We start from the raw sequence: 25,443 nt of genomic DNA, 5'->3' as shown, positions 1-25,443 counted from the left end.
GTGGAACAAATGGACCATCAATAAATGACAAAACTAGAGTTAGGACTACATAACCATAAATATCATCACAAACATGAAAGTCAATATTAAAAGGAAAGTTAAGTGATTAACAAAAATCACAATTTTCGTGTGTTTATATACAAAGGGAAGAAGTAGAGAAGCATCAAGTTCAAGGGAGAATCAAAGTGTATTAGATCTCTAGTCTAACACAGGAGGAGGAGCCAAAGTCATTGTTCCATCATGACTCTGGTAATTGGAGAAATGCATATTAAAAGCACATTTCAGAAAAACCATACAGGGGTGCCTGGATGGCTCAGTCGGTTAAGCATCTGCTCTCAGCTCAGGTCATGATCCCAGGGTCCCGGGACAGAGCCCAAAGTCAGGATCCCCACTCAGCAGGGAGTCTGCCTCCTCTCCTTCTGCTTCTCCCCACACTTGGTCCTTCTCTCTCCAAGAAATAAATAAAATCTTTTTAAAAAACCAAAAACGCACAAATACCACTGGTTGAAATACAGAACAGAATGTGCACATACCTCAAAACTATAAAAGTCAACCACATAGTTTATATAGCAAAAGGTGAAACCAATGAATATAGTACAGTAACAGAAAAATCAAAAACATAAAACAAGATGATAAAAATAAGGCCATATGCTCCATGTTGACAGGAAATACTAATCTTCTAAACTATCCTCTTAAAAAGGCAGAATGAAAAATTTAGAAACAGAAGTTAACTATATGCTTCCTTCAAAAGACAAATCTAAAATATACCAGCATAAAGATTAAAGATTCAGGGACACAGGGGCATCTGAGTGACTCAGTTAAGCGGCTGACTCTTAATTTCAGCTCAGGTCATGATCTCGGGGTTGTGGGATCACACTCAGCACAGAGTTTTCTCAAGATTCTCTCTCTCCCTCTGCGCCTCCCCCTGCTCACATGTGCTCTCTCTAAAAAAATAAATAAATAAGATCTTTTTAAAAATTAATAATAAAAAATAAATAAAAATACAGAGATACATAAAGTTATTCCACAGAACCATAAGCAGAAGGAAACAAAGGTGACCATATTAATAGCAAATAAAGAATTCAAGGCAAGGAAACATCGACCAGGATAAAGAATATAATTTTATGTGAAAAAATGCTATATCTATAATGAAACATACTACTTATTTATCTTTATATGTAAAATAAAAATATCAAAATAAGCTAAGGAAGCTTGATTATAAAAGGCAACCAATATATCACTATTACAGTAAGAAATATCAAGAATTTATACATAGATACACACATACACATAGAAGTTTTGTTCTCTAAAAGAAACTCTTTTATTTTAAACATTCATGGATGATTTACTAGAATTATCTTTATATACTAGTCCACCAAGAAATCTCAATAAATTCCACAAGGTAGAAATAATTCAGTCCAAAAAAGAAAAAAAAAAGAAGGAAAAGAAAAGAAATAATTCAGTCCACATTTCTTGACCACTGTACAGAATTAGAAATTAAAACCAGAAGCTTAATCAAAGAAATTTCAACTACTTGGATCCAAAAATTCTGTTCTAAATAATTACTGGGTCAAAGAGAAAATCAGATATACAACAGTTTCTTTAGAAAATGAGAACAATATCAAATCTTAGAAGCTTTGCCTAAATTCTTATTTAGAGGTCATTTCATATTAAAGCTTACAAATTAAATCTAATCTTACAAATTAAAACCTTAAAAGATATTTGTACTGTACCCAAGTCCAAAAATGACCATTTAGAAAATATAATGAGAAATTAAAACATAACAGATAGCATTTACAGTGGCAACTGAAGAGCTATCACAAAGATTACCCATATGAATAAACAAAATTTTGAGATATCTATTAAAACATTTGAAAAAAATTAGAATTAGACTATGTGCCTGATAAGAAGACCAAAAATTACAAAAAAAATACATTAGTTCATAAATTATTTTATCTTTAATTATTGGCATACTAGTAAATATCTAACAACTGGCACTTTAAAAACATATATGCATACAAATGTATATATGTTTACTATAAATTTGTACAGGTTACTATTTTACATTTACTATTTTAGAGATATAAAATAGGTATAGCTCACAACTTATAAATGAAAATAAAATACATAATACTCTTTATTATAAAGTTGATATAATCATTAGATTCTCATACAATGCGTTCATGGACTTTTGCCAAAGTTATAAAGGCAGCTAGTAATTTTGTCTTCTTTGGTTTCAAAGGAAAAATAAAATTCTATGACTCTGATGTATTTCTTGTTTTCACCAAAAAATAAAAAAGTTCAAGAATATTGAGGAATGTGTATAGTTTCAACACGAATATTTTCATTTACATTCATGAGTAGGACAAAAGTGAAACAACGAAGATGTATGTACAGACTTCACTCATCTATCAGTGACATGAGTGGCTTCTTTGCTGAATCAGGTAATAGTTTCCAAGTCCTAAAAGAATATTTCCTCAATTTTTTGTGGTATTTTCAGTGTTACATCTATAAACATGATGCACTTAAAAAAAAAAAAAAAGATTTTGTTAATTTGAGAGAGAGCATGAGTGGAGGGAGGCACAGAGGGAGAAGGAGACCCAGACTCCACACTGAGCAGGGAGCCCCAGGGACACAGGCTCCATCCCAGGACCCTGGGATCATGACATGAGCTGAAGACAGAATTTGAATATTCTGTCACTGTTTGGTGATGTCTTGTATTCTTCTGTCCCTTCTCTAAAGAAGCACTAGCTGAGGAAAAGCAACATCTGTGTTCAGGGTTGTCAACAGTTCACAGGTGGAAAAAACAACCAGTACCAGGTTTCCTGGAGGTGGTGCAAGTCCCAACAGGTGACCAAAGCATGGCAAGAGGGAATGTGGGCCTGCAGTACTCAAGGTCCAAGGAGGGAAGACACTGGTGTTCGTTGTCAAGAAGTCCAGACATGGGACTAGAATTTAGGAGGCAAGCTCTGTTGCCCAGGAAGGAGGAGCAGAAAGAGACAGGCAGAGCCTAACTCAAGCTTCTGGGCACTTTGCTCCAAGAGTGACACAAGAACACTGGCCAAGCAGAGGACCAGTTATTTAAGCTGGACCCACCTGGGCAGAAGAGGCACCCGCTTGGGAACAGGAAAGAAGCAGTGCTGTTACCACCATCATGGTGCCACGGTTGGGGAGGGGGGTGCTGTCAAAAGGAACACTGCCTTCGGGGAATGCTAGAGTGAGCCAGAGCCAGGAGGGGCATAACTGTCCTCGGGGTAATACAGAGAACAGGAGCATTACCTGGGCAGGATTCGCATTGTTCTGTTTGTGATGGTGGTGTTAGATAGATTGAGGTACAGGACCCCAGGACAGCCCTCAGAGATGTATCTCATTGATTCATCCTGCAGGAAAAACAGAGGGGAGAATCTTACCAAAGTCTAGCAGGCTTTGTGATTTCCCCATTGTCTCTCTCCCAAAAATTATATGCAAGCCCTGGTCTCTTGATATGCTTGGTTATTAGTTGTAAATTAAATTCAACAGAAGGTGATGGTTTTGTTTGAAGCTTCATTACTCTCTCCCCTGCCCTTTCTTTGGAAATAAAGTCCCATTCCATCACAGTGACACTTTGTTAAAAGTTCAACACTGACAGGAAATTTGAGCTCAAGTGTCAAAGTGTCAACCACTCCTGACTCTTCGGATGCATGAAAGCGATTAAAACCTCATCTATTTTTAAACTTGCTAAAGTCATTCTGAAAGACAGGAATAGTAAATGCTCTTAATTGGACTTCATTAAAAGTGAGTCCATATTTACACATACATATTTATAGAAATGTGTGTGTGTGTAATTAAGTTTCTATGGTCCTATTAGTGAGCATATTAAAACAGCCAGAGTCTCACCAAATTTACTTGAAATGTTCTGAAGCAAAAAAAAAAAAAAAAGAAAAGAAAAAAGAAAAAGGTACACACATGTTGAACATGAAGTTCAGTGTTGGGGATGTTGGGGGTGAGACTCTCAGACATTCAAGCAGCTCCCCCCAGAGCTGACACTGAGGCACAAGAGAACAGAGCGACTGTGACATGAGACAGACAGGAAAACAGTCATTTCAAGCCTGAGCCCTACACTGACATTTACAAGACCAGATGAATTGCAAGCTTTGATTGCGGTAGAGCTGCCTCACATATGGGTAACTACTTATAAAATGCTCCAGTATGAGTAAGTAGCAGCAGGCTTTTATTTATTTAACGATGGTGGATGAGTCTCCCCAGGAACACTGACAAGGTCAGCTAGTTTTAAATATTTGTGGCACATTGGTCCTGGAAAGACTAGGCCATCGCCGGAAGATGTCAATTGTCACTTGCCTGGGGAATGTGGTTTGGGAAAGAATTCTGCATGTTCACGATGGCCACCTCCAGCACCATTAAGGATGGCAAAGGTTTCTTTTCAGCAGGATCATTAATGTTTAGCGTTCTATTCCTAGCTATTCCCCGGAGTCGTGGATAATACAGTACAAATTCCTGCAGTCCTGCTCTAGGAAAGGCTCTGAGCGCCGACGCCACATGAGTGCAAGGGCAGGGACTCAATAAACGCTGTATTCTTGCCACTGCGTTCAAGCTGCCAGCAATTTTTCTACATACTCCACCACTAAAATGCAGGATTTAGGTATAGATGGGTAGATTAAAAAATACATATATGGTTAAAATATTAACCATAAAAAAATTAAAATTAAAATATTTTAATTAAAATTATTTTAAAAATTAAAATATTTAATTAACCATTAAAATATTAAAAATATATATACGGTTAAAATATTTAAAAATATATAGATTAAAAAATATATAAATATATATAAATTTATTTATATATATGTGTATGTGCATATATACACACATACATATATTAAATATATATGGTAAAAATTTCCCAGAAGGAATAAAGAATTACAATAAATGGCATTGTAGTTTAATAGAAACAAAATCTATTTTCAAAAACATTCATGGTGCCAATCAAATATCAAAGTAATTCTGCCCCTATTGAATGACTGACCAAAATGCAAGTGAGATGGGGCAAGGAGAGGACGGGAAGCTGATACACCCTCAGGGAGGCAGCCACAGAGAAGATGAAAATGTGGGGCCAGGAAGAGGAAGTATGTTTATGCACCACAGAGGACACTCCTTTTTCCTTTAAGACAAGGAAACAAACCATTTGCTGCATTTTCCTGTCTGGAGGAGCGTGGACCTCAAGAAACTTCAGACAAATCCTAGTCTCAGCATTTAAAAGAGCTCAAGGTTCAGTCCCCAAAGGTGAGAGCACATAAAAGCAAATGCTGCTTGAGTGTCCCCATTGCAAAATGGTTTCTGAATTTGTCCACAATGTACCCAAATCTTTCTGAATGTAATATACTCATAAGGCAAGCTTCTTAGAAATAAAGCTTTTTGAATGAATGTTACTCAACTCCTTAAATTTAAACCTGTCTCCCAGCCTGTGCTTCAAAGGGAAAAAACAATAGTAAAATGTAGCTGGATAAAATTATCAACCCTGTATAGTCTAAGACTCCAAAATTGGGAAAGACTTTGACGTTCACAAATTCAATGCAGATGGCATTTGCTTCGACTTTCCTATGAGAAAGCCAAATTGAAAGACTGTGATCTGTTATTCAAGGGCAGAACTGAAGCTCCCTGAGGGCAGGAACTGAGACTTGATTCATTTTTAATTCCCTCGAACACCTATATTTTATAGCATACACGTTCCCTATATATCTTTACATATAAATATAGAAATATCTTTAAAGTACATACTAAAAATATCCACAGAATGAAACAAGTTTGAAAGAAAGAAGTAGAATGACAACCCTGGAGGGTGTGGACGTCCTGTTGGAGTTGTTGCTTAATGAAGAGCATGACAAAATCAGCCTCTTCTGTTTTCACCCAAATTCTCCTACTGTTTTGTTTTGGTTGTTTTTTGTTTTGGGTTTTTTTTTTTTAAGATTTTATTTGTTTGAGAGAGGGAGAGACAGAGATAGTGAGAGAGAGCACAAGCGGGGAGGAGAGGGAGAAGCAGGCTCCCTCCTGAGCAGGGAACCTGATGCAAGGTGTCATCCCAGGACCCCGGGAACATGACCTGAGCCAAAGGCAGATGCTTAACTGACTGAGCCACCCAGGTGTCCCCTCTTACTGGCCTTTCTTAAGATTCTTCGCTATTTCTTCTCCTCTGCCTACTTCTAAAAGTCGGCAATCCCCAAGGTTCATCCTAAGGGCTCTTCTCATACCTTCTTTCTCTCTCTAGGTTGATCATACTTACTTTTGTAACGTTCATTAAGAATACAAAAATGTCAGCCCAAGATGGAACCTCAAGTTTTATGCCATGCTCTCCGTTACCTGCTTGGGATCGCCATACAGTTTCATTCATTAAGCAGATGTAGACTATTCAGTACGCCAACGTGTGTGCCGTGTGCTGTGACTACCACAGAAAACAAGACACATCTCCTACCCTTTGGCCCCCTTGGGCTAGTGGAGGAGGCAGAAATGCTGTGATTAGGGCTACTTGTTTTAGGGACCCAGTGGAGCAGCGATGAGCCCAGCCCTGGGAGACAGGGATGTCTTGGTAAAGGAGGTGAAGGAGGTGGTACCTAAAGTAAGGTTTAAAGCCCAACAAAGAGGAAAGCAATACCTGAGGACAAAGTAAAAGGGCATTCCATGCAAAGAGCACAGCCCGGGCAGAAGCAAAACAGCAAGGAGCAGCTTGACTCATGCAGCAAAGAAAGTGTAGCCCTGTATGGTTGCTGAAACTTCATGTGTGTGCAGGAATTGGATCAAGATGAGGCTGGGGGAGGAGGCAGAGGCAAGACCACACAGGGTCTCCAAGGTATAGTAATGTTAAAGAGCTTTGACTTCATGGAATAGTGTAGACGGCGAGTGTGTTTATACATGATGGAAAATGGGAGTGAAATGATCAGACCTGCCTCTTAGAAAGTGTATGTGCTCACAGGGGACAAGACAGATTGGAAGTCAAAGACAGGCATGGAGACAGGGACCAGAAAGGAGCTGGCCAGGGTTACAGGCTCATTTCCATCTTCATTGGCACACAGTTGATAGCCATGAAGACCACTAAAATCATCCCATTGTCATTCCTGGCACCCATTTTTTCCTGTCTCAGACACACATGACCCTAAATATAAACATAGTTAATTTTGTATAATTGTTGAATAGTTTTCACTTTTCCAGAGACTCCAACCTTGGTCATATAGCTACAGGATTAATAATCGCATTATACAAGTGGGATAAAATTTCTTGCCAACTATGTTTAACATAGTTTGCTTTTTTACACATTTGATCCTAAACGAACACACATGCCTGTATTTTGGCAAAAATCTCTGTGTATTGGCACCGCAATATAGCAAGTCTGAATCTAAATAAAAAAACAGTAAAATAAGCTTCATATACTCACTGTGAGTGTTGGACAGTCAGAGACGTTCAGCTCTTGCAGATTTCTACAGAGGCCTAAATCAAACAAGTTAAACATCATTAAACAACATAGCGCAAATGTTTAAACTTAAAATTTTCCTCCCTACATTCAATGCGATGTATTCATTAGAAAACAAACAAAAACCTTGGCAAGTAATTTGTTCTAAGTATATGGTTCCTTTTCCCAGAAAAGCAATTTCTTCTGGCTTTAAAATTAAAGTATATACACATGTTTATTATCATTTGAGGATTACAGAAGAAAGGGGGAAAAAGGAAAAATTGTTTTGGGAAAAACAGTATATACTTAGAGCTTTTAGCTGGGAAGAAAACCAACCTACTTTTTTTGTGGCATGACTTTTTGTTCATTTTTTGGTTTTTGTTTTCTTTTATCATTTTATTGTAAAAATTTTCAAACACAGTAAAGTTGAAAGACTTGAAGAGTTGTATAGTGCATATATACCCACTACACTTCCACTGTATTTGCTTTATCACATATTCACCTGTACATCCATCTTTCTATCCATCCTTCAACCATCTTATTTTTAATGCATTTTAAAGTAAGTTGCAGACATCAGCACACATTCCCCTCATACATCAGCATGGACATTATAAATAATTCAGGATGCATACTACTTAACAAAATATTTATAATTTGTATAAATGAGATTCATGCAATTTACAGTGAATTGCAGAGAAGAACACAAAGGATCAGAGAGGTCAAGTGCCTGATTAAGTCTGGAACCAGAGGGAACTGCACGGATGATGGTCTCGGGGAAGTTGACACATGTACAGAAAGACCTAGATAGCAGAGAGTTACACAGTCCACACTTGGGTCTAGACAGACAGGAAGTAAAACTCCAAATCTGAGACAGAGAAGAAGGATCTGAGGGAGAGGAAACAAAAGAATAAAGGGGAGGAATGCATGAGGTAAAGAGGGAGAAGTCAGTCTAGGTGGGGAAGACCCCATCAGGCAGGAAGACTCCAGGCAAGGGGGTGATGATCTTGCATTCACACTGCCACAATGAATAGAAAATACATCTGTTGCTCATAACCACTTAGCCCCACAGTAATAACAACAACAATGTTACTCATTATAAACCGACTTTGAACATCTCTTCCTCTTCCAAGAATGGACTGTGTCCTAAGTAATAAATGCAAACCAAAATCACTCTCAGAATTTAAAAATGAAAGCAGTGCTTTACAGTGTGCAAATCTTAGAAGAGACTAGTAATACCTGTTAAGGCAGAAAATAGATTCTGAAAACAATGTAATAACTAAACTGATGATATTAATATTTTTATAGAATTGTTACTTGAGAGTAGGTAATTCGTGCATTCAACAAATATTTATTGAGAACTTGCTGTGTGTCAGGAACTCTGCAAGTGCCAAAATACAGCAGTAAATAAAAAAGACAAAAATTCCTGCCCTTGGGGAGTTCACATCCTAGGTGGGGGAGACTGATGGTAAACAAAAGAAGTATAATATCTACTTGGACAGATGGTGATAGATACAATGGAGAAAAATAAGATAAAAAAGAGAGTAAAACAAAATTAAAAAGAGAGTAGAGAGTGGCTAGGAAGTGGAAAAGGTGCCACTTTAAATACAGTCCTCGGAAAAAGGTTTTGCTGAGGTGACATTTGAGCCAAAATATGCAAGACTTGACAAGGACAGGGCAGTATACTTTGGGCATTTCTGGATCTCACATTCATTGTGGTTGGATAATTGGGAGATAGTCCAGGAAAGAAAAAAAATGAGCTGGGGAGGACAACCACTGGAGATCTACTCTTCCCCCCCCCCCCCTGCATGTCTCAAGGCTATAAAGAATCCCTTGATTGTCTTGAATCCAATGTGCTGATACATTACATGTTTCAGTTTTCCTAACGCTAAGCCCCTAGCACTGTGGGGTACTTCCCGAGGACCTGGCACTGATAAGCATCTTCTGCCCATGAGCCTGTTTCATTTTCCTGACAATACTACACCACGTCCTCAGCCCCATTTTACAGATAACTGAAGATGAGGTTAAATAACTAGCCTGAGGTCACACAGTTCTTTTGTTTTTAAGATTTTATTTATTTATTTGTCAGAGAAAGAGAGAGAGAGAGAGAGAGAGACTGTGTATGTGTGTGTGTGTGTGTGTGTGTGTGTGTGTACAGGCAGGGGGAGCTGCAGGCAGAGGGAGAAGCAGCCTCTCCACTGAGCAGGGAGCCTGATGCAGGACTTGATCCCAAGACTCTGGGATCATGACCTAAGCTGAAGGCAGACACTTAACTGACGAGCCACCCAGGTGCACCATGTGACTATGTGACTGTGAGGTCACATAGTTAAGAGAGTAGGAAAGTCTTCATTGAGCTCAGGGCCCAAACCTTTAGCCACCGAACCAGGTAAGTGGGAGGGCCCACTACACCACCGTTCAGAATGTGCCTTTATTAATTGCAATGTCTTGGCTTTAAAAAAAAAAAAAAACTTACTGTGGCGATCATTTCATAATACATACAAATATCCAATCATCATGTTATACATCTGAAACATAATGTTATACATCAATTATACTATAATAAAATATATATAAAGAAAATAAATGTTGTTTTGTTTTGAAGCTGCTGTTAATGACACAACACTCACAATGGTTCTTCATGTATTTTTTTTCTCTTGCAATTTAGGGCCTCCCACCATACCTCAGCTGGGTCTCTTTGTTCTGAACCGCATTAGTTAAGATTGCCCAAGCTTGGATTTCAAAGGAATACTTTCATTGTTCCGCCTGTCACACCAAGTAATTGGGACCAGCTGGATGTCAGGATGCGCGTGGTTACCGTGGTGATCCTGCTCTTCTTTTGTAAAGCCATGGAGCTCCGCAAGCCAAGCCCCAGGGCCCGAGCCAATCATGGCCGGGCCGGCGGCAGCAGGAGAGGCTCCAGCCCGGTCAAACGCTACGCACCAGGCCTCCCCTGCGAAGTCTACACGTATCTCCACGAGAAATACTTAGACTGTCAAGAGAGAAGACTAGTTTACGTGCTGCCCGACTGGCCTCAGGACTTGCTGCACATGCTGTTAGCGAGAAACAAGATCCGCATACTGAAGAACAAGATGTTTTCCAAGTTTAAAAGGCTGAAGAGCCTGGATCTGCAACAGAACGAGATCTCCAAAATTGAGGGCGAGGCTTTCTTTGGTTTAAACAAACTGACTACTCTCCTCTTGCAGCACAACCAGATCAAAGTCTTGACGGAGGAGGTGTTCATTTACACGCCTCTCCTGAGCTACCTGCGTCTTTACGACAACCCCTGGCACTGTACTTGCGAGATGGAAACGCTTATTTCCATGTTGCAGATTCCAAGAAACCGGAATCTGGGGAACTACGCCAAGTGCGAAAGCCCCCAAGAACTGAAAAACAAAAAACTGAGGCAGCTAAAACCTGAACAGTTATGCAGCGAAGAAGAAAGCGAACGGTTAGACCCGAGACCCCAAGTGTCCAGGAGACCCCCAGTCATCAAGCCTGAGGTGGATTCTTCTCTTTGCTACAATTACGTGTTTCCCATCCAAACGCTGGACTGCAAACGGAAAGGTTTGTAAGTTTCTTAGTTTTTCCTTTTTATGGTTGATTACAAATGCTCTTTGAATCTGAGAACCCTCCCTCCACTCTGCGGCGCGTTGTGATTCCACCTGAGGACTTTCCCCAGTGACAATGGAATCTACTGCAAGCTTTTCTCAGGTTCAGACTCAACGTGGTTGGTGGTCTGGGGGACAGCAGAGGAGGACAGGAGCTATGCTCAGGAAGGGTAGCCAGTTGGATCCTACTCTTGCTAATCAGAAGCTTGGCTGTCAAGAACCCCTTTTTATCTTAAATCACCACATAATATAATTTATGTAAACAAGTGGGTATAAAAACACATCCAAATGCTGCCTATCTAATGTGACTTAAATCGAAGACATGGTGTGCCTCTGTGGGGAAAGTACCTCAAGGGAAATCACACGTGAAAGAGGACAGGTGGGAGCACTGTGGAGGGAAGCGGAGTGAGCACACAGCGTACTTCCAAGACACTGGTCTTGAGGTTTTAATAAACGCTTGCTAACATCCTGTATCTTTATTGTTCCCAAATTAAAACCTAAAAATATTGAAAGAGCTAAGTTGGAAGTAGTTAATCCAAGAATTATGAGGCTAAGGAAATCTTTCCAGAGTATTTACTACTTCCTGAAAAATCATTGCTGAGTTTTACCGCCTACACAGTCTTGGTCTGATACTGAGGAGGGTCTGCGTGTGCAGGATTAATTCACAAAATAAGAAAATGGGAAATTTTAGTGATGCTCCTGACAGGCTAGTGAAGACGTTCTCAAAGTGTGGTCTGGGAACTGCTAATCCACTCTAGGATAACGTGCCATGGGACAGTGTGTGTTTCATTTCTGGCATGAATTAATGACTTATTCATAATATTCAACTAAAGCTAGATGTCATTGGATTAGGGTCCTACCAGAACATGGTACCATTCTTTCCACTTATTTTAGGAGGTTTTGCTTTGTTTTGTTTCTTTGAGAACAGAAAGAGGGGGTTAAGAACAACGCAGAGACTGTGGCTCCTTTCAGGGGAACCATAGGCAGGAATTTGTTGACGCTGAAGAAGCAGGCAACCTGAATGAGGAGAAAACGTGTTCATTTATCAGCAAAGAAGTGCTCAAGCCTTAGCCTCTCTCTCAGACCCAGAAGGGCACCTGGTTAGAGCACACCCAGGGCCATGGGACATGGAAAGGTGTGCTTGCTACAACACCCTGTGAAATGTACATGAGCTGAGGCCATGGGAGAACAAGCCCGGCATCATCACCGTGGAGATGCCATTCCAGGATCCTCTGAGTTTGAGAGAAAGCGCTCATTCACTGAACACCTACTGTTCTCCAGGTACCCCACACACATGCTGCCCACAGCTTCCAGGAAAGTAGTGGGATCCCCATTTACAGCTGGGAGAAATGAAGCTCAGGAAGGGTTCCATCATTTGGTTGAGGTCTGACAGGTAAGCAGCAAAGTGAAGATTCGAACCTTGGTCTGCCTCATCCTGCCATCTTCCTTAATCTGACCATGCTCAAACAAAAAGCTCCCTCAACAATGGAAGCTTTAAGGAATTCCAGAGAAGTCAGTACACGCTGTTTCTCTGCAGCCAGATTAGGTGGAATTTCCCTGACGTTGTTACAGTGAGTACTTAGTGTTTCATCCTGAAGAGCATGTGTTACTCAGAGTGCCTTTGTGATGCTTAGATTAAAAACTAAATTATCTATTTAAAAACCTAATACAAAGCTGCTAATCCTAGACTTGGTTTAGAAAAATACCTCGGTATAGCTGAAGCTCTCCCCTCAAGCTAAAGTTAATTTGCACTTGCTGCAACAGGTGATAAAGAGAAAATACGTAGACTTAGGTTCATTGATTATCTGAGAAAAATGCCGTCAACACAAAACTAAAGATTTCTACAGCTAGATTACACCGTAAATTAAGGATAATGTGGACGCATCTGGGAGGCTCAGCTGGGTAGGCATTGAATCTCAGGGTTGTGAGTTCAAGCCCCGTGTTGGACTCCACGCTGGGTGTGGAGCCTAGTTTAAAAGAAAAAAAAAAAAATTTAAGTGACAGGAAATGGCTTCCATTTTTACAGCTTGTCTGCTCTTGGGCCATTTCCCTCCACAATGAGCCTAGTTCTGCCCTTGTCTTGTTTTCTCATTTTCTTTTGGCAAACATCAACTTATAAAGACAGATACTTTTAAAATTTTTTTCTTTCCTCAACTTACTGTTGTCTAAACACAACCTTCCAGATATGCCCCATAAATTTGGGGTGCAGATAATGCCCCTTGTTTTAAAATACTTGTATTATTTACTGGAAACAATGTAAAGTTTCCTGGAATACACATTTTGTATATATAACAATACTGGCTTGTCCATGAAAGGTCAACTTCCTCCAGATGTTAATGACTACATAAATCCAAGCATAGACCTCTTATTACAAAATGAAGGGTAGTTTTGTCTTTCAATATCAGTATAGATTGTTTCACTATGGTTGATATAAATATTGATTCAGTTGGTTGTTTCTTTTTCATCATGGTGTATTGTTGATTTCCATAAGTTTAAAGGCAGTGGTTATGTCTTAAACCTCCTCCCAGGTACTGCCTAGCACAGGGCCATATGCTTTAGATGGATTGATAATAACTGAGCTGCTTTCTTTGCTCCTGCAAAAGCAATAGTTTAAGCAAACTTTAAAAATAAAAATACATAGAATTAAAAATCATGACTAGAATTCAAGTATGACAATCTGAATTTAATCTACTCTCATTTGCCTTATTCCGTTCTATAAATAGATAACAAATGTCAAATACTCAGAATCCCTGCCAAACTGTAGTAATACTTTTGCTTATGTTCCACATGTTCGATCTAGAAGCCTAAGACATGCTAGCAAGAGTAGAACTAGCAGTGGCATTAATTAGTGGTATTAACTGTCAACTAAATGCTCCGTGTGCCTCAGACATAGTAGTTCACATGCATTATGTAATTTACTCCTCATAACCCTCAAAGAGCAGTATGGTACTATTACCCTCATAAAGGAGGACACTGAGGTGACAGAAGCTAAGTTACCCTTCTAAGGTCACACAGGCAGTCCCCAGGCCATTGTGTCATCTCTTCCTTCAAGATCCTAGGCACATCTACTAACCAAGAAAAATGTAGAAAAGCTTTCTGGGGGCTTTCTCCCAGTACTGACTTTCCTCTTAGGCTCTGTATAATATACCCCGTTCAGGAAGATACACAGGAAACCCAAATACAGATTTCCCCAACATAGGAGTTGTGCCTTTCCTGGCCGGCAGATGATGAGTCAGATGGTGTATATAGGGTCCCCAATATGTGCCAGTTTGACCACACAGACCTCAAAGATCACTAATTTTGCTTTAAATGTTGGACAGTAGGAAAAAGAAATAATAGCTTTATTCACTGGGGGACAGGCACTTGGCCAACAAAACTTAGTCTTTCAAAGGGAATAAATGTGAGATTAGTTGAAAGTCATGTTTATGCCATATTGAGGTAAATGGATTTGCCAAAAATACATGAAAGTGAGAGCTGAAAACTGCCTTCCAGCTTCACATTTACCAGAATAATTTGTAATTTTTAAGGATTCATTTTACTTCTAAGATTAGGGCCAGGGAGAATTATGCAGGTAAATTGCTCTCAGCTGTCTCTGAAGTTAATTTCACTACTAGTTTGAACAATAATTAGTAAGTTTTTATTTGTAAAATCAGAGTCATTAGTGGCTCCTTGCCTACTGCTACTGAGCCTTCAGGGCAGTTCTGACATTGCTGACAACTAAGATAGCACACTAAATGGGAAATTACATGGAGAACATTTTCCAATTTATTCCTCAAACTCAGCAGGTTTTGGTTGGGGAGGGGTAAGGTTAGTCAAGGGTGGTAACAGAGTAAATGAAGTCTTTTTTGAATGTGCACCAGGAATTTTAAGTAGCAGCAAATAACTACATGGTGCCTGGTCTAGAAATGGGGCATTGACCAAACTTGACTTGTGGCCTGGAGAAATTTGTATTTATTCAATCTTTTTTTTTTTTTTTAAGATTTTATTTATTTATTTGACAGAGAGAGACACAGCCAGAGAGGGAACACAAGCAGGGGGAGTGGGAGAAGGAGAAGCAGGCTTCTGGCTGAGCAGGGAGCCCAAAGCGGGGCTCCATCTCAGGACCCTAGGATCATGACCTGAGCAAAGGCAGACACTTAAGGACTGAGTCACCCTGGCACCATTGTATTTATATAATCTTTATCAAAGACACACACACTTAGCATCAATATTTGTAATTCTCATTCAAGTTTAAGATAAAAGAACTAAAAAACTTTTTATCCATCAGTACTACAAGTAAGATTTTTCCATGTTTTTCTAAGCCATACCAGTAAAGGCTTTGGGTTGCATTTCCTGGTTTTACTTGTGGATCCTATTTTTACCCTATTCTTAACTGCTGACAATGCCAAAGTTGGTTCTGCAATTCATAGTCCCTTTCCAGCATCCACAGGCCTGTCACATTTGCTTAAGCTGGGTTTCAGGGAGTTCTCATAAACATTTTTTTCTACCCATTAATTTGTGGTTTACCCACTTCAGCTTGTCATACAGTGGTTGCTTGGGAGGTCTCTGTCATCCACCCTATGTCCAACCTAGCAGATGTGGGTTCAGCAAGCAAGTCCTAATAAACAGACTGTTTTTCAGAACCTATGAGATACTTGTTGTGGTGGCAAGGAAGACCAATAGTCCTTAATGGCTTTCCTGGACCTTAATGAGGACTTGAGCTTTTATTCATAGTAAGATGGGAACAACTGGAGGATTCTACCATCTGGAGGATTGGAAGCCATCTGGGAAAACGACATGATCTATGTTTTGACTGTATCACTGTATCACATGGGTTTAGGACACTTTGGGGATAATCCAGACAAGAGCTGATAGTGGCATAGACCAATATGGCAGCAGTGGAAGTACTAAGAAGCGGTGAGATCCTGTGTATTGAGAAATAAAACTCTATTCTGCTTCTGAAAGCTTTCAAGAAGATGCCACAGACATTTTCAATAATTATTCCAAACATTTAATGTCAAAAAATTATTTCTTTGATCTGTCTTCAGTTGTGTCCATGGTTTTTAATTATTGCTGAGATCTCCATCTCCTTGTTTACATGTAGAACCCAAGAGAATATAGCTTTCCAGTTAGGGTCTCGATAATCATAAAGGAAGGATCACCTCACTGTTGCAACATCATAATAAGTTCAAGTCTTAAAATCTTTCACCTTTCAATATATTGGCAGACACTACTTGGGCTCTCTGTCTGTCAAATAAATAAATAAAATATATTTTATTATATATATATATATATAATATATTATATATTGGCAGACATAATTCTAGATCAAACAGAACCATGCCTTACCAAAGAAAAAAAGTAAGAGAACTCCCTAATTTTTTAAAAAAGAATTATTTATTTATTTATTTATTTGACAGACAGATCACAAGTAGGCAGAGAGACAGGCAGAGAGAGAGGAGGAAGCAGGCTCCCTGCTGAGCAGAGAGAGCCCCGATGCGGGGCTCGATCCCAGGACCCTGGATCATGACCTGAGCCGAAGGCGCCCCAGGCGCCCCAAGAGCTCCCTATTTTAAAGGCATTTTTATTACAAGAGTCCTTAGTATCCTTAAATCATTTAACTCAACATTTAATTAGTTGTTATTATTTACAATGTATTATCTGTTGCTGACTATGATAAACTACCCTAGAACTTTGTGGCTTGAAAAAACACACATTTATTACCTCACAGTTTCTGTGGGTCAAGAAACCAGACATGGCTTGGCTGGGTCCTCTGCTTCCAGATCTTTCACAAGGCTGCCATCAGTGTATTGACCAGGACTCATACCTGTGGTCTCATCTGAAGGTTCATCTGAGAAAGACTCAGCTTCCAAGCCCATACTACCACTGGCAGAATTTAGTTCCTCAAGGGTTGTTGGACTGAGGGTCCGAGTTTCTTGTGGGCTGTTTGCCAGAGGGCACCCTTAATTTCTGGCCACATAGGTCTCTCCAGCATGACTGCTTATTTCATCAAAGTCAGTAGAAGAGAGTCTGCTAGCAAAATGAAATACCAAGTGCCAGTTTAGAAGCTGTCTCCCACATATCATTGTTTATTTGGGATATATTAGGTATTGTCCTAGGCCTCCACCATGAAGGGACAAAAATGAAAGCAATCAGTAAAATGTATACGTGTCTGATGGAATGACTTACCATTGAGGAAAAGGTAGTATTAATTTTATTGCCCAGTTGAAAATTTTGAGATGTCATTTTTTTTTAAGATTTTACTTATTTATTTGACAGAGAGAAATCACAAGTAGATGGAGAGGCATGCAGAGAGAGAGAGAGAGGGAAGCAGGCTCCCTGCTGAGCAGAGAGCCCGATGGGGGGCTCGATCCCAGGGTCCTGGGATCATGACCTGAGCCGAAGGCAGAGGCCTAACCCACTGAGCCACCCAGGCATCCCGAGATGTCATTTTAAATATAGAGCTAGGAAGGTTTCATGGCCACCCCAGTTATACTGACTCCACCTCACTTGTCCCTAATTCCAACTTTACCCTTTGCCAACCTTGATAATTCTAAGGCAGATGGAACAGTATAAACAAGGCAGGACGTTACCAGGAATAGGTGGCAGAGCATAGTGGATAGAAGTATATATTCTGAAGCTAGCATGTCTATTTATATCCTAGGGCTATGGGAAAATCGTGCCTCAGTTTCCTCATCTGTAAAATAAGAATGAATAATAAGAGTACTTAGCCCATAGTGTTCTTGTCACTTAATACTTCTTAGACGCCTAGAACAGTTCCTGCACATAAAGATTAAGATACTGAGATCCCATCAAGAAAGAGAGAGCAAATTTAGCAATAATGAGGATGCTAAAGAAGGAACTACCAATACTATTCCATTTAGGTCCATGGATTCTGAGTATTAAAAGAGGGAAAAAATAAGCCTGAGCCTTTATGAAAGTAAATATATTATGGGATAGGTCCTAAATAACAGAGGTGGTGTTGTGGTGTTTTTTGGTTTTGTTTTTTTGTTTTGTTTTGTTTTGTTTTTTTACTATTTAAAAAAAAAATTATCAACAATTATTCTGTACCAAAAAAGGACATTATGGATAAATGGATACCACCTATTATAAGTGTATTTTACTATAGCCAGTTCAACAAATTTTATTCAGAAAGCCTTTGGACCATGTTATTTCTCAGGTGTCAGTTAATCTGGACATTTTATTGCTTCTAATTTTCTTTTGTGGTAGCAGGTATGTGTCTCTTCAAGTTTTCACCTTCCCTACTTAAAATTAAATAAAACCTTAGAGTATTTTGCTAAAGATTGATAGAAAGGACAAATATTACACTGAAACATACTGTAATCACTATATTTTTTAAAGGCACGATTTAAAGAGAAAAATAGTAGAGACAAATTAGGTGAACCCTATTTTCCTATTCAGCTGTGAAAAAGAACCTGGACTCTTCTTCCATGAGGCTTTTTCTATAGTAGTAGTTACAACAATACTGTTGTTGTTCCTGAGGAATCCAGGCATCTTGGAGTAGTGGTGTATAAACTACATCACAAGGATTCTGGGGATACGTGGTGATGAGGAAGCAGAGGCTACAAGTCAAGACTATGCTTTCTCAAATTGTAGCACCCAAGGAGCAGCAATAAGAGAGCAGCTTGAGGACCATCAAGGTGAAAAACTTTTTGTTCTTTTTTTAGGGTGGAGAGACCTGAGCTTTTTTTGTTGGCAGAAGGAATCCAAGGAGAGGGATGAAATGAAAATATAACAAAAAGGCAATAATTAATAGTGAAAGCTCCTAGGGCAAGTGGGAAGCCATTGGTAGAGGACACACATATAGTGGTGTGATTGGCTTCATTTCCTTTTAGCCTTCTCCCCCCCTCCCCAAGCATCCCAGGTGCTTCTAACAGAGAGCCAGCAGTGAACCCCAGTGCCTCACCTGATACCTGCTATCCTCTTAATTTCTTGCCACCACCTTAAAGACATTTCTCTGAACAACTCAGCAAGGAGTGATATCCATTCCTCTGCGTGTGATGCACCTGATCCAAAGGGCTTTGGTGGAGTTAGCACATCCTAAGTCTTATTCTTTGGCTTTAGATAATTCCATTCCCCTTTAAGAGCCCACTCTTCAACCACAGGTGGAAGAGCGACAGAGAATATGGGTTGAGGGGAAACCTCGATAACCAGAATGTTACTAATTTTTCCAGAGCTGAAGAAAGTTCCAAACAACATCCCTCCTGATATTGTTAAACTTGACTTGTCATACAATAAAATCAACCAACTTCGACCCAAGGAGTTTGAAGATGTTCATGAGCTAAAAAAATTAAACCTCAGCAGCAATGGCATTGAATTCATAGATCCTGGTAAGTTCCATAGAATAGCCTTTGAAATGGGTGATGGGTATTCTTTGATTCTTTTTTCTAATGACAACATTTGTAGTAAGTGCAATTTATTTTTTTAAGCTAAATAATGAAAAGTTTAAATTAAACATGCTGCCTAAATTAGAACTTGTTTGGCATGCTGAAAAATATTTACCAAAATGTTGCTTTATGAAGGTTATAATGTTATATATTACTAAGCAACAGTTATTTAGTTGTCCAAGTAAAAGTATTGTTTGTAGAATACATTTTAAAAATAAGAATATATGGTCAGTGATATTTTAAACATGTAGTGATTTTTGAAGGGAAGTTCAGATTTGTCATTTTCTTTGCTATCCATTAAGTCCCAACTTGTTTAAGGCAAGACTTTAATGACTTATTTATAGTGAACTTGAGGGGATGAGGCACCCACGTGGCTTAGTCAGTTAAGTGTCAACCTTCACCTCAGGTCATGATCCCAGGGTCCTGGGGACTGAGCCCCAGGTCCAGCTCCATGCTCAGCAGAGAGCCTGCTTCTCCCTCTCCCTTGGACCCTTTCTGTGCCCCCCAACCACTCATGCTCTCTCTTTCTCTCAAATAAACAAATAAAATCTTTAAAAAATCAATAAATAAACTTGAGGGGTGCCTGGCTGGCTCAGTCAGTGGATTGTGCAACTCTTGACCTCGGATCATGAGTTCAATCCCCACATTGGGTGTAAAGATCACTAAAAAAATAAAACTTTAAAAAAAGGTCTGCCTTCGGCTCAGGTCATGATCCCAGGGTCCTGGGATGGAGCCCTTCATCGGGCCCTCTGCTCAGGGGAAGTCTGCTTCTCCCCCTGCCCCTGCCCATGTTCTCTTGCTCTCTTTCTCTCAAATGAATACATAAAAAAATAATTTTTAAAACCTTTAAAAAATTAAAGTAAACTTGAAACAATCTGGTAAGCACCAAGCTCATAAATTAAGATAAAATGTGCTCAAGCCAGAGCCAGATGTATTTTATCTAATGCTAGATCCAGATTAATTCTCTTTTTCCAACCTTCAAATCTTCTCCCATTTGCTAATAGGAAACAAAGCCTCTGGAGAAAACAAACATGGTACATTATATAAACATAATGGATTTGGAAAGAACTGAGAATTACTGCCATTTTGATCTGATTTGTAATATACATGCCTTCATAGTGCTACTTCAGTTTGAAAAATCCCATCTATAAGAATTATTTTAATACTATTTATAATGCAATGTTAATATCATAAATATCTTCAGTTCAATTGTTACTTCAGTTCAATTGTTACTGGTAACTTAATACGATGAATAGAACAGTAGGATTTTAACATTGTAGAAAGTGCAAGTTGAGACTGAATGTTCCGGAGCTACAAGGGCATATTTTAGTGTTAATAACATCTTTTTTAAAAATATTAAGAAATGATCATTTAAAATTTTCCCATGATGACAGCAATTATGCTACACTTACATCTTGGCCTGTATAGATGGCATAAACTTGGGGGTATCTTTAAACTATGAGATCAAAAGCAAGTTTCATTTCACAGTGAATAAGACTACAACAGAGGCATTCTTCTCCCAGTTGAAGCGTCGTCACGTTAGTGTGGAGGTCAATCCCTGGCAGCCACAAAGCTAGGCCACAAAGCTAGGCCATAGGGGGAAGAATCTGGAGGTGGAGACCCTCCTCTCTTGCTGCATGAGAACCAAAGAGCTTCAAGACCGAGCATGTAAGCAAGTAAGCCCGGGACCCTGGGCTTACACCCATCAAAAGTATCCAAGCAGTTGGGTTTTAGAGTTACCTCTAAAAGAAACTAAAATGTTTGTTATTCTATGGCCTAAGTTAAATTTATTAAAGTGGTGAGGAATGGTACAACAATATCTTCATTATAATGGGAGCACAGTCTGTAAAACTAGAGAAAAATGAGAAAACAATGCAAAGATAGGTAATAGTGCAAAATGGATTTGTTTTATTTCTAGTGATATTTTTCCCTCACCAGTTAAGAAATTGCCAAAATTCCAAGGATTCCTGTGCCACCCTTGAGATCTCCGGAAGTCCTCTCACACTCGTCACCTGGTGTGTTTTCCTTGCGGACCCACAAGGTGACCTTGTTACCAGCAGTAGTAGTCTCTTTTCTCCTTTGCTCAATTCAGTCCCAGGAGAGTATTTTCTACATTAACAAATATGTGTTGAACACCTACCAAATGTCAACCACTTTCCTGGAACAAAAAGTATCTCAGCTCTTCAATAAGTCAAAATGACCTAAAGAGGTTTTGAAATAAAAGACCTTGAAGGCGCCTAGCTGGCTGCAGTGTGCGACTCGATGTCAGTATTGTAGAGTTCAAGCCCCGTGTTGAGCACGAAGCCTACTTATTTTTTTAAAAAATGCTAAGATTAAAGAAAGACCTTCTTTATTTCAGGACCAATGAGATGAAACAGTGCCAAAGTAAACTTAGTTAACTACTTTGTTGGTAGATACACACAAATGCCATGAGATTTACTGGTTTTTTGTTTTAAGATTTCACTTATTTATTTATTTATTTGACAGACAGAGATCACAAGTAGGCAGAGAGGCAGGCAGAGGCTCCCTGCTGAGCAGAGAGCCAGATGCGGGGCTCAATCCCAGGACCCTGGGATCATGACCTGAGCTGAAGGCAGAGGCTTTAAACCACTGAGCCACCCAGGCGCCCCAGATTTACTGGTTTTAAAAGGTGTGAAATAACTATCTCATGAAATGCCAGACTTTGTTGCAGAAGAGAGAAAGAAGACACCCTATTGGGGCTTGAGCTCCTTTAACAAACAGGTGAAATCCACCTTTCCCAAGTACTTAAATATGTAGGGTTTAAGTAAAAACTACAGCACTTAAAAAAAAAAAATCTAGGAATGTTCTCACATGCTTTCAGTCTGAAGGGCTGACTTGTTTTGAGCAAAGTAAATTTTGAGATTGTTGGTTCTCAGAATGTTAGCAAATAGGGGGAAAAAATGCGGTGTCTTCAAAACTGTCATTGCACGGGCTGACCTTTTACTCCTCCCCAGCCGCCTGCCCGTTCCCAACCCTCCCATCCAAGCTATTGCTTTTGCACCAAAATAGAAAGAATTCTTTTTAGAGGAAATTATGAGTTTTGTCTGAAAACAAATGATATGAAAATGGCTCATGGTATTGGTATTAGAGCACATTTTCCAAACTCAAAATAAGGGCATTGTTGTATGCCCTGGGTATTTTAAAACAGTAATGAGAAAATGCTTGAAATAGGAACAAAATATTTGAAATCAAAGTTGACCAGTAAGTTCCAGGGTTAGTCTACATCAACTGAAATAGGGATAATCTAGGTTTAGATTTCTTTTTTATTCCTGGAGGGGGAGAAGAAAGAGGTTTTTCTTGTCTTATTTTTGTGTTACATGTTTAATATTTGTTAATTAACCACCCTCCAGCAGAATTAAATACATATGGATTCAAAGTGGACAGCTCCCATAGTTTGCCAAAACACAACCAGATGTTTTCAAAATGTTGATAAAAACGGTTTCATTTTGGACTCTACGGGGATATAATTCCCTCCCTCTAAACAGAGAAAGGGCTGTTTTCACAGCATTTTGAGTTTGCTGATATCCCAGGAACTGTCAAATCATCACCATACACATTTTTTCATTGTTTATGCACTAATGTCTTGCATTTGAAATATTTTCCTAATTCATGCTTTTTTGTGTGGCATCTTTGCAGTGAGTATTTTCAAAAATGCAGTTGAGACCAAAATACATTTTTTAGAAAGCTAACATAAAACTGATTTTTCAAATAAAATAATGTATTCTAGTCAACTAAATCCAGGAAAAAGCTTTGTGTGAGTAAAAACATGCTTCAGAATTTTGCATTTAGACATGTATATGCTGTTAGAAAAATATAATGAAAACCAGAATTTCCCAACACAGAAATTCTCTCCACAAAGGTAGTTGTGGTGGGGGGAGCTGGAGCTTTTATTGTTGAATAAGCATCCAGCTAGAATGTAATGCACTGTGCAAGAAATCGTCTGAGAAATTGTAAAGACAGAAATCTTCCCCTTTTATATAGCCAAGCAGACAACCCTAGTGAATAACTAGTCCTTAAGTGAGAGGACTTGACAGCATTATTTGTCATACATGGCGCCTCTCACTTTATCTGGTAATTGAGGTGACCAATTGGCTTTATCCAGAGAAAATCAACCTCCATCTCTATATGAAGAGGTAGTTTTGCAACTGGGAAGGAGCAAGGGCCCTCAGGTCCGCAGGAAGGGGAAGACAGGGCTGCTATCACCCTTGATGTTTACATTTCAGAGATGGCTCTCCAGTCCCTGGGAAAGACATTCCTGGCCCTAGTCTTGTAAAGGATATGTATGCATTTCAAAGAGAGTGCAAAGTACTTAAAATTGCAAGTTTTCTCAAGTAAACTCAGAGAAAAAGAAGAGGAGGGCAGTCTTTTTCTTCGTTTTACACCAGGCGAATTAAGTCTCTTACTTTTTTGTGTTTGTCCTGATAATATGCCCTATGGTTGGATGAGACCCAGCTACCCGTCTCGTTAATAAATATTTTCTGTTTCTAGCCGCCTTTTTAGGACTCACACATTTAGAAGAGTTAGATTTATCCAACAACAGTCTACAAAACTTTGACTATGGAGTACTAGAAGACTTATATTTTCTGAAACTCTTATGGCTCCGAGACAATCCTTGGAGATGTGACTATAATATCCACTACCTCTACTACTGGTTAAAGCATCACTACAATGTCCACTACAATGGCCTGGAATGCAAAATGCCTGAAGAGTACAAAGGGTGGTTCGTGGGGAAATATATTCGCACTTACTTCGAAGAATGCCCCAAAGACAAATTACCAGCATACCCTGAAACATTTGACCAGGATACGGAAGAGGACGAATGGGAAAGAATACATAGGGATCACGCAGCAAAGAAGCAAAGCGTGAGGATCACTATACTGGGATAACTATACTGGGATAAGCAGAAATTGTTCTGCTTCCAGCAAGTGCTGTATTTGCTCCTCCGGTGTCAGAAAACCACATGTTTACATTGGGATGACCTGTGTTGCCTGTTGACGCCGGGTTATCCAGCTAAGGGAAGGTTCCCTTTATTAGTAGGAGTATTATTATTGAGAGAATTCTAGCACTCAAGGGAATACTTTGATCCTGCTTGCCTGCCTACCTGCAGACCAGCTTTTGGTGATGATTCTGCACCAGTAAACTGCAGGAGTTGGGTCCTAATGATGGCATTGGAATTTCATAATGTCCTGTATAAATGTTTTCACTGCTTTTTGAAAATAAAAAAAAAAAAACTTGGTTCATTTTTATATGCCTTGTGATAGCTGCTTGTGCATACCTCAAGATCAAAATGAAAATATATGAACACTTAGTGATCATAAAATATCATTCTCTCCCCTCTGCCCCTCCCACTTTTTTTTTTTAATAAGTCAGCATATACATAGAATAAAATTCCATTTCAGATTCCTGTGCATTCCAAAACGAGGTCCTGGTAAACCCAAATCCTCAAGTACTCTTCACTGATTCTTATAAAAAACTGTCAAGCTAGACCTGAAGGAGAATTGTCACAGGCAAATGAATAGAGAATCTGGGAATTATATTGGAGATTGGTCAGAAGACGGGACTCTGAAGAAGTTGTAGATGGTGTGAAACATGAGTAATGAAGAGGTGTAAACACTAGAGGATGTGGAAATAGCACTGATTTTTAAACAGAGCTCAGACTAGAAATCCACCTGCCACTGGGAAGGACCTGAGCCCTTTCTGCGAAGCTAATATGTCAAGCATAAAGCAAAGGATGAAATTAGAATTCAGGGTCAAGATTGGGGATGAGGCAGAAGCAAACAGGAGTCCGTGATCTCAACAACAACTGAGTAAAGAGGGGGTGTCCCAGAGAAGCCCCAGGATTTGGGTTTGCAGGTCAAAATTAGCTCACTCAGGAAAATGGATGAGCAGAAAAAGAGGAAATACCTGGAGCCTAACCCCATCAGCTAGTGTTTGGATACAGCTATACTATCAGAAAAATTTTAAAAATGATATATACATATCCTTAAAAATG

The 25,443-nt window shown here is 39.3% G+C and overlaps 2 protein-coding genes across 4 annotated transcripts in view; one reads left to right on the top strand and one right to left on the bottom strand.

Moving 5' to 3' along the window:
• The window catches only part of LRRC17 (leucine rich repeat containing 17), a 31,136-nt gene extending 6,439 nt beyond the window's left edge, over positions 1 to 24,697 (top strand). For 2 of the 3 annotated variants that reach the window (XM_004739586.3, XM_013060458.2), the window contains exons 2-4: positions 10,101 to 10,999; positions 19,218 to 19,373; positions 23,940 to 24,697. In XM_004739586.3, the coding sequence (XP_004739643.1) occupies positions 10,237 to 10,999; positions 19,218 to 19,373; positions 23,940 to 24,337 (1,317 nt within the window). In that variant the 5' untranslated portion in view covers positions 10,101 to 10,236 and the 3' untranslated portion in view covers positions 24,338 to 24,697. The remainder of the gene's footprint in view (positions 1 to 10,100; positions 11,000 to 19,217; positions 19,374 to 23,939) is intronic. The other variant, XM_013060461.2, reaches the window with a different exon arrangement.
• The window catches only part of FBXL13 (F-box and leucine rich repeat protein 13), a 248,478-nt gene that overhangs the window by 105,057 nt on the left and 117,978 nt on the right, over positions 1 to 25,443 (bottom strand). Inside the window, exons 10-11 of the mRNA XM_004739587.3 lie at positions 7,424 to 7,476; positions 3,280 to 3,380 (exon numbers count right to left, since the gene is read on the bottom strand). Of these exons, the coding sequence (XP_004739644.1) occupies positions 3,280 to 3,380; positions 7,424 to 7,476 (154 nt within the window). The remainder of the gene's footprint in view (positions 1 to 3,279; positions 3,381 to 7,423; positions 7,477 to 25,443) is intronic.

Source organism: Mustela putorius, unplaced genomic scaffold (assembly GCF_011764305.1).
Source record: "Mustela putorius furo isolate JIRA1106 unplaced genomic scaffold, ASM1176430v1.1 tig00003845_pilon_pilon_pilon, whole genome shotgun sequence".
Lineage (NCBI taxonomy): Eukaryota > Metazoa > Chordata > Mammalia > Carnivora > Mustelidae > Mustela > Mustela putorius.
This window is presented reverse-complemented; position numbering and strand designations above follow the sequence as displayed.